This window comes from Cyclopterus lumpus, chromosome 7 (genome assembly GCF_009769545.1).
Source record: "Cyclopterus lumpus isolate fCycLum1 chromosome 7, fCycLum1.pri, whole genome shotgun sequence".
Taxonomy (NCBI): Eukaryota; Metazoa; Chordata; class Actinopteri; order Perciformes; family Cyclopteridae; genus Cyclopterus; species Cyclopterus lumpus.
In genome coordinates, this window is record NC_046972.1 from 13126400 (window position 1) to 13143092 (window position 16693).

The window sequence follows — 16693 nt, forward strand, 5'->3', positions numbered from 1 at the left end:
TATAAATTCCAGGTGCAATTTAAAAAGTGTATACATATAACCACCCCTACAGTGAATGACAACATTTAGAAATATGAATCTTATTTATTCTTTCGTATTCTTTCGTATTCTTTGACCTGTGTGACCTTCAATGCACCCATCACCACCCTGACGAAGACAAGACATGCGTAGTGTACTGAAGGAAAGTTCTACGATTTGACAGGCATCTTTCTAACCCCTGACTACAGGTGCAATTAAAAAACACTTCTGAGTACAACTGCCACTATATTAAAAAAGAAAAGAAAAGAAACCGCTCACGTAATACCACATTGATGTCTCCACCCAATTAACCGCTTCAGGGCCTGAAGCCTTTAAAAACTGTAAAGACGTCGACTGTGAAACAATTCAATGGACCCAAGATTGAGGATTGTTATCATTAGAGCTATAGTTTGCACAACTTGAGAAACGTGCATACTTGTGGTATGTGCAGCTTTTACTATTCTGAAAAATTATAGTTTGAAAGAATTGCAGACCTGACTTCCACAGGAAGCTTTGAGAAGGCATGGTCCTCTGGTAGATACTTTTATTTTGTTGCTTTTGCATGTTTTAACCAACTTACAACACGCTACTCACTAATACACAATATCTGTTTTCCAAGCATAACGTTATTTGTTTTTAAAGTATTTATTTATGCTTGTTTGAGCTGCTCTTCTCTGTTTTTTATCATTGTAGATGGAATATATTTTGGGTTGTGGGATGCTTGTCAAACAAAACAGTCTGACGTTGCACCATCGGCTTTTGGAAAGTATGTTGGCCATGTTTCACTATTCAATTAATTATAGCTGGATGATACATTATGGAAATAATTGTTGATCGTATAGCCCTAATAGTGAGTCTCAGAATACTGTCATTTGAAATAAGTGGCTGGTCAAAAGATACTTATTAAAGAAATATAAACCTTGAAAGAAAGTGGTAGTAGTGTAAAGACTATATGTGATCTTTAATTAAAGGAATAAAGTATAGCCCTTTTATCTCTTAACTTCAGGTGAGAATTTTAGATTTTAAATGTTTTTTAAATCTTCAATTCTGATCATTAATACAGCTTACCATGAACAAAAAGAGTCAACTACTTTGATGCACTGTGACTGTGTGACATCAAGGATCCTTTCTGTTCCACAACCAACACATGGCAGGTCAGGTGGTCTGTCATCTATCTTCCCCTGAGGTCTGCCATGACATGCAGCAACTCACAGCCTCAGTGATTGACCCTCATGACGAACTGGTGATGGGTTTTCGGGCCCTGAACTCAGCTGACGCACCTGGTTCAGAGTCTGGACATGACGCACCTTGGCCTTGTCTCTGTTGTTGTTGTTGTTGTTGCTGTTGTTGTGTAAGTTAGTTTGGAAAACATGAACTTACTCACTCTTACTCACTCTGCACATTGTTGACCATGAAACAAGCTCATCACAGTTTTACATTCCGTAAAATGGACTTAACGTTACTTGTATTCCTCCTCCTCCTCTTCTTCATGTCCGTCTCCTCCGTTTGCACATGAGAGAAGTTTGTCTTCAGGGCTTTCTGCCAGAAATCTCCTTAGGTTTAGGCAACAAACCAAAAAAGGTTTAGGAAAAGATTGTGGTCTGCAGTTAAATTAGACAACCTTTCTCCCCCGTTTTATTATCTGGGTTAATGGTTGACAAACAAACAAACAAACAAAAAACAGGACAGTGCAGCCACAACTGGTATGACGTGAGGCATCATACCCGCCCCATCAAGTAAATTATTAAATATAATACGTTTTTTGCCTGCATGCCTTCAAATGTAATGACTGTTTAAATTTTTTTTTAAACGTTGAAACTCATCTTTCTTTGTAGCTTATGTTGAACTCACTGTGTGTAACTAACGTGACAGGGGGCTGTCATTGCACATGGCGTGTCCATTCATTTGTTTAGTTTGAATAGGCTGACTGAAAGTTTGCACTTGGACCTTTATTCCACTAGATGGCAGCTGTTGATCATGGTCGGCAGCACTGTGAGGACGACACATGGCTGTGTGAGTAGTCTCACATGTGTTGAGACTTACTCAGGGCAGGCTCATGCTGCATGTTTTCTCACATTACAAGTGAATGTTGTTTGGGAGACTACTGTGGTTTAGGAAATTGAAATGCAGGCCAATATGCAGATTGTGTTTAACAATCTACATATCTTTAATGTACTCATTTTGAAATGATGGACAACAACTCTCTTAGGTGTAAGGAAAGGAATATTGTCTCATTAGTGAGTATTGTTGTCCCTAAGGTGTGGGTTAACATCCCAGCACCGTGACTTACTGAGAGGTGTGTTTGTATGGAGCGTCCTTTCATTAGATATAGCTTGTAAACAGATAGAATACTACACATATCTCCTATCCTTATCATTCCTTCTCCAGGGTCTCAGGGAAGCATTTTAGATGCTATGCAACCTTTAAGATGAAATCATAGAAGACAGAAGTCCACGATAAACAAGGAAGGAGACCTTTAAAGAAACACAGTTGAGCACTAGCACACGAGCACACGTTATACCTGGACCAATGTGTGGGCAAAACAGTGTGCAACTTGACTTGACTTGCATGCCCCACTCCCCACAGTTCTTCATCAGCCACCTCATTCATCTATTTTCCAAAAAGTGAATCAAACCGAAATCCAACACACTTAATATTCTAGAGGATTTTCAGAGGAAATCTTCTGGCTGCTAGATAAATGTGCCTATCAAAATCTGAACAATTATTCTATCAAGCTAATACATCCATTTGTCTTTTAGATGATCCAGATGCCAGAAAAGTTGATGACCGGCAGGCCAGAAAAACAAATATGCCTCCCAACATGCTTGAAGTTCAGACAAGCTGCTCACTGCAGCTGCACCCTGAATGATCTACAATATGCATGTGATATTAATTAATCCACTTATTTTATTGTTTTGCAACTGAGTGTCAACCAAGGACACATTTAGGGGAACTCCCCTGTAAGGCAATGATTGTTGTAGCATCCCAAATTATGACAGTTATAGAGCAATTTTCACAATTCAACTCACACTTTGGACACTGCCTGTCAACCAAATGCAACATGTATTGTGACTAAATTAACACATTTGTACATCAACTCCCAGCTAATGTATTGCACTCGCATAATATTCATTTAGATAGATAGATAGATAGATAGATAGATAGATAGATAGATAGATAGATAGATAGATAGATAGATAGATAGATAGATAGATAGATAGATAGATAGATAGATAGATAGATAGATGGATACTTTATTAATTTGTAGTTTTGCTACAGCAGCATTTATACATACAGGGGCCAGAAGGAACTGTTCAGGGTGCAAAGCCTTCTGGCACAGTTTGTAGGACAGCTCTGGCTCTGGAAGCGATTAGCCCTCAAAGCTTGAGTGAGTATATTGCAGAGAGACAAGGGCGGGTGGGAGCAGTATCGTGTGTGAGTGTGACATGGAGAAAGAAGTTGTGTGTGCTTTAAGAGAGAGAGAGGGAGATTGGGGCGGTTATGTTATGCAAGCAGTTCTCAGTATGCATGTAGATTGGAAGAGGTGTGGCTCCTGTGGTTGGCTGTCCCCTGTGTCACTGCCTTTAAGAAAAAAGTTGCCAAGAGAAACGTCTTCTTTACAGGCTGTGGCTGCCAGATGCTGTGGATAATGGATTGGACTGCAGAGGGAAAGATGGAGAGGGGTGTGTAGCAGACATTCAAGTGAGCACATACACGAATATCAGCACATGCACGCTTGCACACTTTGTGGGCAGGGATCACCATAATGCTGAAGTAAGGTGTCAATAATCCATCACTGCTGTACAAACTGCACACACATTCACTGTGACACACAAGGGAACCATTAGGCCGAGGAAGTCATGTCAAAATGAGTCGCCACGAATGAGCATGTGGTTTGGGCATGCTTACAGATTCCAAAGATGCCACATTTTGTGGATGTGTGCAGGACGTGTTGGGAGGGAATAGTTGTGTGTGTCTGTGCAGCCATGAACCAACACATGGGGCGCCAGTGTGAGTGCTACAGTCGGTCTGCGAGCAGGATAGGCAGCGACAAAGGAATGTGTCATAGTTCCTGCAAGCCACTCAGCTCCTAAACTGCAGCAAATAAACATTCCTCTACTGCTGTGTCAGGGCTGAGCACTCGCCCACTGTCGCTGTAAAACACAGCTTGTAATTAAAACCAAAAACTGAGCATTTCTCCTTTTGTTTCCAACAGTACGATGAGAGATAATGGCCCCATGCCTTCAGACATTTCTCAGTACTGTTTACTGACTCGAAGATGGCTCTCCAGATGATGTCATGGTGGGCCAACCGATAGTAAAACAGAGAAATCTTTATTGGTTAAGTGCAGATACAGTTCTCCTGACTCGCTGTGGTTATATTTCTCTACCACAGATTATCTCACATCTCGGCAAGTAAAACAGGAACACACCACTGTCGAAATACATCACACATTTTGACAGTTTGATACATTTAGATGAAGAGAAGTGTTAACATTTAATATAGACACACATGGCTGTCATTTATCACTCACTAGTCGCTTTGATTTGAATAAATGCAGGCTTCATCCGTGCTGACAGGTGGAATGATGCGCAGGCTCATGTTGTGTCACGTAGATTCCACCACAGTTTGTGTGTATATTTCATGAGGATCTCAGAGCTGAAAAGTTGCTGTGCTGTACCCATACATTGTCAGATGTCCGTAAACATATTCTACTGTAGGTTGCCCTTGCCCAACGTCTCTCCCTGTCATTACAGCTCTGTTTACAGGAGGAATAACAGTGTTTGCTAGCATATGATCTCCCCCAGAATATACAGTGGTCTAAAGTCGCACTCTGACGCACAGTTTTCCACCTAAAACACTTAATTCCTGTGGAACTGATTTTGACATGTCACTTTATCTGTGTGTTGTCTATTGTCTGTTCCTGCCAGGTTAACCATTCACAGATGCGTGATTGGGGATTTTAACCTCTTCTTGTTGCATAACTACTGCCTTTTCATTCCAATGTTTTGGTCAAACGGTACTTCAAGCTGACCATTCAGTGTTTGCAACAGACTGAAGACCACTTTTAGGTATTTAGAGGTGATGTTGCAAGGCGAAGAGGTGTTTATCTCAGCAGTCTTGAGGTTTAGAAAGTATTTATTAGCAACAAAAAATGGGCCAACAGAGAAAAGGGCCATCACGCCAGGACAACCAAAAGGTCATGCTGTGCATGTGTATGTGCAGAGGGTGGGGAGTGTGGATAACTCAACATACATTATCACCCCATGCCATTTTACTGATGCACAGGAGGCCCATTCACGGCATCTTTATACATGAGAGGATTGCTGGCATGTCACAAACATATACAACCACCGCAGAGTTATATCCCTCCCATCTTAACTCCAGCTCTGACCACAGACATCATACTGATTGCTCACCAGGTCGAGTGGTCTGTCCACATTCCCACCCTGATTCACTATGTGCCGAAAACCCAACAACGGAAAACAGTGGTTTGAGAGTGTCTGGAGGTTTGCGGACAGCAGTGAGTGTCCGCTGTATCCCTCCTAAATCTATCCTGCTCTCATCCCCTCTGAAAGGCTGCATACCCCGGGAACATGCATAGGTAAGGGCAGACCCAAACTGAATGTGTTGGACCTCTCTTCCGTGTGTGACAGGTTGTGGCAGGCCGGTAGATGATGAAGTGATGGAGATGTTATGAGGCCACGGCCATTGTGATGCTGGGTGGCTGTTACTCTGGAACTGCCATCTGCCGAAAAGGTCAGTTGCTAGGGGACGATTCTCCTGGACCGTGTCTGCCTCCCAGCTGCCATCCACACACCCACACACACTGGCTTGAGAATGCACACAAAATCACACAAACACTTACACATTCGCACAATCACAATTTGTTCCTAGAATCCTGAATTGAATATGAGTAAATTTGACCCACTGTGTTGACCGCTGTTAATCCACTCTGTCATTTTCTGTAACTTTAGGTGAATTTAGTTGATTATAATTCCTTATGAGATATGTATGTGATGTAAATACATATCTTGTGGCATAATAGCCCTGTGGTCCCCAAACAAATGAGGATGTTCCCATCATAACAATGCTTTAATTAATTGGAACCTGGCCACAATTGAATGCTGTGATTACAATGAAATGTTGAGGCAGCATGGAAATCAAATCAGGATTGAGTACCTGATTCAATCCATGCCTCACTGTCCATTACAACCACAGTGAGCAGCCTATCATTCAGTGCGGTGATCCAAACCCAGATCTAAATTCCATATCATACGCCCTGCATATTAGAGCCAACTCCACCCAATGGGCATTTTTCCACAATTTAGCAGGAATTTTAATATGAAGCTGCTGTGCTGCCATTATGCTGTATCATCTTCTCTACATGTTCTGTGGTGATTGACCTAATTATTGTAAGTGAAAACGGTTTCCTTTCTCAAGCTTAAATTGTGGACGTTGTATTTTAAAGTGGCACTCACTCTCAGGTCAAATGCAAGGAGTGTGGCTGTATTTCTTAGTATCACGTTACTTACCCCTGTACCCCTGTTATGCTGCTTCTTAAGATAAAGGTCCTCTAAAGACAGCATCTGAAAGCTTTTTGCTAATAAAATGGGAAAAAGATTGATCTCAAAAGGAAATTGACCATGTGACAATTAGTAAGCCCCAGGAGCAGTTTATTGTTTGACACGACAGTTTAGAAAATAAAGTAAGAATAAATGTTGCACTAACTATTTGATACAAGCCGCGACTGGATGTCAGTGTGTTATTATCTTAAAATATTGGCACTACAGTAACTGACTGGATTTTGTGTATAACCTTTATTCTTCCTATCACGCTCTCCTTCGCTTTTCCCCCTCCTCGCGCCCTAACCTCCAGCCTGCGCCTCTCCACAAGCCTTCCAGAGACAGTGACTTTTGTGTTGTTGAGCTGTTGTTTTTGTTTGTGCCCTTCTCACCATGGCTGCCTGCTCGCCGCCTGGCAGCCCCTTGTGTCAAAGGTGGCTGCAGCAGAACAGACTGTGGGAACAGCCGGTTAGCCTCCCCTGGTCCCCTGCTCCCCAACCAGAGGGGCAGCCATCAATCCAGCACTCCCCCTGCCCCTGAACACACAAAATGCCCAACCAAACACACACTCACACAAAAAGCCTACAACGCTCACACCCTCTCCCAATAATCCTCGGAAGCAATTTCATCTCGACTCGGGTGGCGGCCCATTGTCGCCAACCCCTTCAATCTTTCCTTATTAACTCTCGCTTTGTCCTGCATCCGAGCTTCTGGACTCATCTCTCCTACATTCCGATCGGTGCTGCTCCCAGCACTCCCAGGCAACCTCCATTCGCTAATCCCACTGCCTCCCCCACCAGCTGCCCCACCCCAAGGAACTCTTACTGCTTTTTTTTCTCCAACCTGCCGATCACCTACTTACAGAGTAAGGTAGGGGCATTAACTCCATGGGCTTTCTGAAGGCAGAGTGTGAAGGCGGGGTGGGTGAAGGAGGAGGCGGCCACAAAGTGACTCCAGCCCAGACAATTAGAACAATGAGCTGGGCCTGTAGGGGGCTAACTCGCTGCGTCACGCCTGGACGGTGGGGTATTTTGTCAGTTTAATGAATTGTCCGTCAGGCCAGGGCCACATCGCAGGCTGCGCAGGGAGAGGCCAGCAGGGACCCAGACACTAAGTCGGTATTTATTACACTGCCTTTGTCACTAATTGAGCTAATTATCACTGACTCCTCAGCACTCACACAGGCAGCACCCCCTCCACTCACTCTCTCCACCAACTCTCCCACCTCACTCTCACGCCTGGGATTTGAACTCTGCCTTCCCTCTTCTTTTCTTAAAACTGTCTGCCACTTTCTCTTTCTTTTGTTTCTCTCTGTGTGTCCATGATCGCCTATCAATTCTCTCTCAAGCCAGGATTTTTATCATTTGTGAGCTTTTGCTTTCTCCTGACTTTTTCTACATTTGTCACATTGCACTTTAATCCAAATCACGTGTTCACCTGTTATCCAGTAATTCAAGACTATTACTATAATGTTTTGGAGCAGTCAGATGTGTTACCCTGTGATCAATATACATTTTGAGTTCTCATCTTTGGTTGGCCGTCCACCCTTATGTGGCCACATCAGTTTTTTTAATCTTCTTAATCTAGGTGTACAGACTTAAACGTTCTACTTTCTTTGAGATGCGGACCAATCTCAATTCATTAATGAATTACTTAACTTCTTGCTCGCCGCAAGCAAAGGAGCCCTGTGAAATGCCTAATTTTTACCTTGTAACATCAAGACTGTAATTCTGAAAGTTTCTCGTCCCTGTCGGACTATGGCAACCTGTCTACTGTTACATCGACAACTTTGCTGCTCTGCTTTTAGGACCTTTGGCTCTTTGTGTGCGTGTTGTGTCCTCTATCCACGGCTGCTCCTGTGCTGCGGTGAGCTAAGTAGAAAGTCTTAAGCTTTCCAAACTCCCGTTAGTCAGTGGTTAGGGTCGTCGTTAGTCACGTTGCCAGGGGCTGGGGGAGACTCTATGTGTTTTTTGTTGCTTTTGTTTCATTCTATTTCTCTATTTCTTTCCAACATATAGATATAAACTAATTATGTCCCTTTCGCAAATAAAGCTAAACATTAAATGCAGTAAAATCCTATACTGTATAAAATAAGGTATGTGGCTGGATAAGCAGGGGCTGTCTCTTGTGGTTGGGAGCACAGATGCGGGGATGTTTTGTGAGCCAGAGAAAGAGGCTGCTTTGGTGGTGGTAATAGGATTAAGCAAAGGACACCCAGGGACAGGCTTATATGTTCACTTGGTTGGTTGTCAAAACTATCTCAAACACAGACTACAACAGACATAATAACATCTTTTGACACATTCAGGAGGGCAACTTAATTGAAAATATAGACTTTATTGTTCTATCATACAATACAAAACCAACTAGAGCCTAAATCTTTTGATTAAAATCTAAAAAAAGAAAGTCTTCTTTTACATCTCACTATAACAGTATAAAAATCCTTAGAAATAAATATTTTGTATTTACACAAATAAAAAAGGTAAATATTCAGTGCATGAACACAAATGTTTTTACAGGAAACAAGCAAAGACGTGATAGTGTTTTGTTTCTATATACTACGCCAAACTAGAAAAAGGCATACGATCTAAAACATCTCCTGACTTGACACTAATGATAGCATATTCTCCAGCCACTGACAGGTGCATAAATCATTCAGAAAAACTTACAAATTACATAATTATAAATATATTCATATATTTTAATATTTACAGTGTTTTGGTTCTCATAGCTGAAATACAGAATGATCTCTGACAGCAGAGGCTGTTTTCTTCAAAGAAAAAATGTTTATCTGCTTTTTACAGCCTATCGTGAAGTAAAACACATTCTATACGCCTACTTTAAACCTGGACCAGTTTAATACAACACTCATGTAACAGGAATGTCGCGTCTTTTTTTACTACATTAGTTTTCATTTTGAGAGGATGGGAAGATTCTGCAGGTCGCATTTAATTTATTTTTTCAATATTGACCCCTCTGATCTATATTCAGTGTATTGATAATGCATTCAAATTAAATTACCTCAGTAAGGTGTGTTCAGGTAGTTTCTATTTTGCTTGGCAAGCACTGTCACAGTGATCTAACATCAGGATCATCCTGTGGTAAATCATAGTGGCAAATCAGGCTTGAGGTGAATTCAGCTCAAATTAAATAAAAAATGTGGTGAAAAAATTATAAGTGGTTGGGCTGCATCCAGGGCCTAAGTACACAAGTTGGGAAAAGACAGCCCATGCCTAGAGATAAACTTTACACCGTTTCATGTGAGAGAATCCAACCTTTCAGCAAAACAAAACAGTGGTTTTCTTTTTTTTAAATAACTTCCCTCTTGTTAGAGGTCTTCACCAGTTTATGAGAGCCATGTTTGTCGCTCTCTGGCCACAGAAACATCTGTGAAACATTGTGCCCAGTCTCGTCATTCAGTGGGGGAGAAGAAGGCTCTAGTAGTAACTGGTTACAGCAATCGATTCATCACCAAATCATTTCATCCCTTTACTTCTAATTTTGTGTTTCCACAGTGTAAACACTTGAGGGATGTGGATCATTTCCCTTTTACATTGATGGCTGGTGAGTTTAAATACTCTCTTAATGCTGTTAAGCATCAAAGAAAAGTTGCAAGCATATATACTTGCTCCATACCCTGTTCCTATATTTGTGCTTTTCTCCATCTACCTCTTTTTTTTTTTTTTTTTGAGAATTCCCTGTATCAGTTTACCACCTTGAAGCTTTTTCTTGCTTCTATCTAACACCTGTGTTCTAGTGGCTTTGTCAGCCAATTAACAAACAAATATGCATTGATATTCCATTGGTGTCCACCTGTTATCATAGACACTGGTGTAACGTCCGTGAACTGGTGCAGTTCAAGCAGCTGACATGACAGCACCAGTGGAAGGTGCAGTGGCAACGTTCAGTCACACTCTCAGTCCGGGTCTTAAACCCACGGCCACAGCAGAGCAGCTCACATCCGTCCAGGCCTGGAGAAGAGCTGTTGCATGTTCTCCCAGAAGTTCCCAAAGTGCCAGTTTTGCCATTGTAGGAGCAGAAGTTAGGTGATTTCTCAAAATAGACCAGGTCCATGGCAGAGGGGGGTTTGTGGGCCGGGTTTTCGGGCTCCAAGTGTCGGGGGTCGGCTCGGTGAGAAGCACGGTTGCTTCCTTTGTTGGCATAAACAACTCTGGATGCACCATCAAACCGGTCCTTAAGGAAATCTCCCACTGTGCGGAAGCTGGGCAGGCGCATCCAACAAGTGCGCACGGTGCAGGAGCCTGACATGCCATGGCACTTACACTCCTGACGCATCTCTGATGACACAGTCTGCAGATAGGAAAACCAAAGGCTACTGATGAAATCTTACGAAGTGGAAATCACAAATACATTTGAAGCTTTTGGGAATTCTGCCAAAAACAGGCAATCGGGGCATGTTTGAATATCAAATCCTCACCATTCTGCCAGCTTCATTATTGTGTATGTTCGTGAGGTAGCGCAGATCTCTGCCCCTTTCGCTGGAGTCCACAAACTCACGGCTGAACATCCGGCCAAAGTCTACGTTGTCACTGCAGCCGCCCCAGTGCCAGTCTGGTCCTCCAGGACCTCTGCGGCGGTAATCGCATGTGCACGACTCAATGGCCCCTTCGGAGCAGGAGCGAGCCACAGCGTGGGTCACCCCTGCGCTGGTAATGGCAAATAAAAATGCAGTCTCTCTGCAACCTATAGAAACAACATCAAAACTTCCCATCAGAACCAATTCCAGCCTTTTCGGCTTAATGGCTTTGCCATTCTTTTGCCCAAATAAAACAAAGCCTATTAAATGGATACAAGAGATTCCATTACATCCTGGCAAAAATTGTACAAATAATGCCTGGTATGAAAGACAAGAGAGGCTCACCACGATTGACAATTTTTCCAAAAACTGTTGGGCTCTGGGTGGTCGGGCAGTTCCAGCGGCGGTTGCGGAACTGCCACTTGCACTCCTTTATGGCAGTGTGCAGCCCAGCAGCGATGGCGTGCAAGATGCCAGGATTCTGCCGAATCAGCCGGCGCTGGCGACGACTTAGTAAGGCCAGGCTCGGGTCCAGGACCAACTGCACGTTCTTGGAATTGGTGAGGAGGTTAGATGAGGAGGCCACATTGACAATACCCCTGACACAACAAAAGGACAAAGTCAATCAGAGTCAATGAGCTGGCAGTTATTGCTTGTATACTTCTGTGACCCAAACTCTTAAACTGCAGTGTCTTGGCATGTTATGGATGTTTTAAATAAAAAAATACAATTATGGTTTTCATTATGTAAAACTGTGGCGTAACACACTGTTTCAAGACAATGAGTCTCTGAGTCTGAATGCAGGTTTAGTTTGGCAAATAACATTAAACTATATTTTGACCTACTTCATAAATCATTTGGATCTGAACCAGATATAATGACACATCAGTTTCATAGAACTTATAAACAACCTGATAAATATTCAGCATCTGTTACACGATATAGCTCAGTAGCAATACTCCCTCAGGGGTCTGCATCTGAGTTGTCCTTTGAAACATTATTATCTTTTCATCTCATAAACCAAAAGCTGCGAGAAGTAGGTTACATTTTTCATTTAGTTTTCATAATATTAATAACTCAATTTATGTTGTCCCTTTGCTACATGACATCAGTAAATATGTGTTTTTGTGTTTTTGTGTGTGTCCAAATAAGGCACCTGAGCTTAAATATCAATTTTAGTTTTGGTGGTCAGTGTCAGAACATTTCAAGTGTTTGACTACACTGGCTGTTATATAATTTCCCACTTTGTCTGCTGGCAATATCTGTGAAATTTCTATGTCAAAATGTTTTTGATTCTCATGTAGTGATGCTGTCTCTCCTATTGAGAGTTATTATCATTCGGAAAAACGGGCGAGTCTTGGCCTGTTAGAGGGCTGACCCAGACGGTTGTGTGGTGAGAGGCCTGGGAACATGAACAATAATGTCATCCTTTTGGATGTTTTCCTTATTCCAGCTTCTCCGCGGTGTATTTTGTTCCTCTCCTCGATGTTTTCTTGGATTTCAGCTGACATTTTAAATATTTGAAAACGCCTGACATTGTGCGCAAATACAGTAATTTACATCTAAGGACACCGCAAAAACGACAAAGAGCTTTCGTTAAATCATTACTCCAACAAACTCAGCCCACAGTTTACATATTTTGAAACAAAAGCAAGACAATATGCTGCACAGATGCGAAACTATACAGATCTTGACCAAAATACTGTGGAATTGGCAGCTGTAGTTTTAGGATGTAGAATTTATAATGTAGCAATTAGATCAACACGATAGAGAGTACATCGTTTGGGATACTTTTCAGCCAATAAATAAATCTGTATTTAATGTCTCCCTCATTGGACTGAAACATTTTGTCTCCTGTTCAAACCACAATGTCCAAATGACAGGGAGCAACGTAAAAGAGAGAGTAAATTAAATCTACCGCAAATATAAGGTAACCCTGTAATTAAGCCTTTACAAATGTATTTATTGTATTGTCAAATAAATAGCCTACGAGCTAATTCTACTGAACCGACAATACATTTGAAAAAAACAATCCCACAAGCTATATAATATCATGCATTTTTTTAAAGGTTGAACAGAGGTTGTTAACGGTGCCAAAACCTATTATTTCGAGCATGTAGCATGTGATTGAATGTGGCCGCCCAATAAAACACCGTTCAGGAGGTTCCCCGCTCAAACCGGCATTCAATAGAAAGTTTCCAGTGGCAGGATGCTGAGAACTGAGTGAGTGTACAGTGTCTAGATAGCTGTGAACTCACCACCACCGGCCGCTGTTGTTGACGGCCCCTGTGCCTGAGAGCGAAGACACCAGCAGGATGCAGGCGGCTTTCACCCCTAACAGCAGCGCCAGACTCCTCATCGTTTCTTCAAATCAAATGTGAGGAGGAAAATGTCAAATGGATTTTGCTCAGGCAAAGTTATAGCCTCGTTCTAAATACCTTTGACAGGTATTCATCTCAACACCCCAACACAAATATTCACATTTCTATAACAAATCAAAATACAATAAACCGTCAGCCTAAAAGCGAGAAAAAATAAGACAGAGATAATATATTGCATCATTATGTCCTATTCTGGATTAAGATCAACATGCTGTAAAGTGTATACTCACCACACCACAGTCCGGTGAGAGGACTTGAAAGGTGAAAGAAGCGGGCAGCCCTAATTGACTTAAATGGATCTTGAGTGGAGACAGGTTGCTAAATGATGTGAAGTGTCCAGACAGGATGCTGCTGCTGCTGCAGTCCTCTTCACTCTGTCTCTCTCAGTGATGCTCTGCACGGCGCATTGAACGCGTGGGACAGTCCCGAAGACTTGATCCCCTCGGTGACTGATAGGCAACACATTCTTCTCTTATTGAGCGCTACGAGGGGAATAAAAAAGGGATTTGCTGCTCTCATCTCCCTCTGTTTTTTTCGGAGTCTTTTCAATAGGATTGGAGGGAGGGATAGTTAATGCTCTTCATAGGGCGCACAATGAATAAGGAAACACAACTGGGCAGAAAAGAGAAAGGAAAAGAAAAAAATAGGGCAATCCACAGAGTTGCGCACATTACTTGTGGAATCTCACGGTCATCACAGAATCGATTCCCTGTAAATGTGTGTGGCTGAAAGTATTTTCCCACCGCGCGCTTGCTTCCACATCCAGTCTTGCAGTGAGGAGAAGAGCGAGAAGTGATGTGTTGGTACAGATGCTGTGGGTGCGCCCGATGTGGTGCTCCGGCGCTGCTCAGAGCTGGTGTCACGGTGCAATACAGTTACAGCGGAATATGAGCCATCTAAAACTGCCCTTTTTACCCGGTGGTTGGATTAGCCGACTCCCTAACCGCATCTCCTCCTCCTCTCTCCAGATGCGCTCTCAAAATGTGTAGTGACTAAGGATATTTCTGTACAGTTCGTTTCCTTTTTACACTAATCCAATACACGGTTGTTTTACATTATAAAACATTAATAACATTTTATTTAAGAATGTTTTATGAGGGTATCTTAACATATTTCGATACTATTTTGTATCACTCCCAATAACCATAACTAGTATCCTCATTCTTTATAGCCCAAGCGCGCACACGCAAAACGAAACGTGCATGCAATAAAGCTCTTAGTTGTCATATAACTGCCTGCTGGGCTACTTTTATTCTTCTTTTTTCGATCGCGGAAATGTTGAAATACATTCTCTAATCAGAAGTGTGATGTATGATGAACCAGGGAAAGAAGGGGATGAGTAAGAATAATAAAACATTCCAAACATCTGGCCTGCAGACCTCCCTCGATGCACATGTAGCAGTGTGATCAGAGTTTGAGCCACTTTGCGGCATCTCCATCTAGCCCCAGACTATAGGAGCATGGCTTCGGTATCCACAAACTTCTCTATGCTGGTTCATGGATGAATGTTTCATTATGTGACATCTATCTGATAATTTGCATGTTCCACATTAGTCACTGCAGCGGTATAGCTTGAATAATCTTTCTCTCTCTCTCTGTCTCTCTCCCTCTCTCTCTCTCTCTGTCTCTCTCTCTCTGTGTCTCTCGCTCAGATGACAGTAAAAGGAAGTGGGCTTTTGTAAAAAGGATTTAATGACAGCCATCCTACGTTTATACTCCAGCCTTATATGAAGGTGCCCAAACGAGTTTCCTGGAGCAGTCATGCGACACCGAGCAGATTAGAGCTTCAATCCGGATAAAGGGGGCCTTTTATATACAAATCAACTTCAAATCACTTTTTAAGCCACTTAGATATACACGCCAAGGCAGAATGCTAATGCACTTTTCATTGCTGCAGCTTAGGGAATGGAAGGAGATTAGATGAATTGGTGTCACTATGCGAACCGTGTTCGAGGGGGGGTTTAACTTAATTTTATGAAAGTAGCCCATGCATTTTCTTGAGTCCAACTGCAGTGTTTATAATTGTTTAAGGTCTGGTCTAGAAAACATTTTTACGTGACATAATAGCAGTCTCACTCTACGAGTGATTGACCTGTTGATTCAGTATTATGCTAATCATCGATTCGATGCCGAGCTGCCACATCAGTAACCAAGTCCCAACAGAAGGCCTGAGTATCTGGTTTCATTGGCCTGTCATTACAGAGCATGGACAACGAATTTAAATTGATAATTGAGATGCTGTTTGGTAGTTTTAAATATGCATAAGATATACTTAAAAGCCACTAAGGCCATACTTTCTACGACGCTTCACAATGTTCACCAGTGTTATTTGCCATGTGAAATGTGTCGGAGCATGTGACGCCATAACGTGAATAATCACAAAAGCACAACAAATCTGACTTGTCACTATCGTAATTTATGTGTATAATGTTATATTCTGAAATAAAGACTTTGGGGTGACAAAGTGAAGTTGTTTCAAACACAACAATGAGAAACAGCCGCTCTGATGGAGTGGGGAGGAAGGGGGACCACATGACTAAAAACAGTATTGTTGGAAGGTCTGTTAGCGGAGCCGCCTGCCTGCTGCTGCCTCCCTGTCGTACAGTGGAACCAGCAGCTCTCCCCTCCCCCCATTCATCATTTAACTCACCCCTTTATGAGCAAAATCCACTTTGACTTTCCATATTTCATTTTACCGAGAGTTTCTTTGTTCTTTCTCTCCAAAAATGGAATATGATACCACATAATGTACCGGCCCGCCAAAAGAAAGCTTAGTATAAATACATGCATATTTCTATATCCTATCAATTATTTTTTAGAGCATCCAGTGTTTTAGAGTATTTACCTAAACCATTGTGCGCACGGCTTGCAAAGTGGTGCTTGTGCGTAAAAGTTTGGTCATTTTAGCTTGGACGAATTATCACACAATAAAATGATCAACTGGTTATCCAACTTTCATGTTGGCCAATATTTAGCAAACAGCCGCCTGTGGAGGCATCTCCTCCCCTCCCCTCTTTCTCTCCCCCTCCCGTTTACTCTCGCCCCCAAGCTCCTCTGTTCTCCGTCTTCACTCTTCGGTCGTTTGGCGGTGCATCGATAATACTCCACTCCTCTTCTTGTTGATATTCTTATGCAATACAGGATTTTATTACTAGTGTTTTAATGTCACGTCGCGTAAGACGCTTAACAAA

At 42.2% G+C, this 16693-nt stretch overlaps 1 protein-coding gene across 1 annotated transcript; it reads right to left on the minus strand.

Moving 5' to 3' along the window:
• Positions 1-10403: 10403 nt before the first annotated feature.
• Positions 10404-13480, minus strand: wnt1 (wingless-type MMTV integration site family, member 1). Its single transcript, XM_034537187.1, has 4 exons — positions 13380-13480; positions 11467-11720; positions 11023-11288; positions 10404-10895 (listed from the first exon to the last, which is right to left on the minus strand). The coding sequence occupies exons 1-4, from the start codon at positions 13478-13480 to the stop codon at positions 10404-10406; spliced, it is 1113 nt and encodes a 370-aa protein (XP_034393078.1).
• Positions 13481-16693: the final 3213 nt, after the last annotated feature.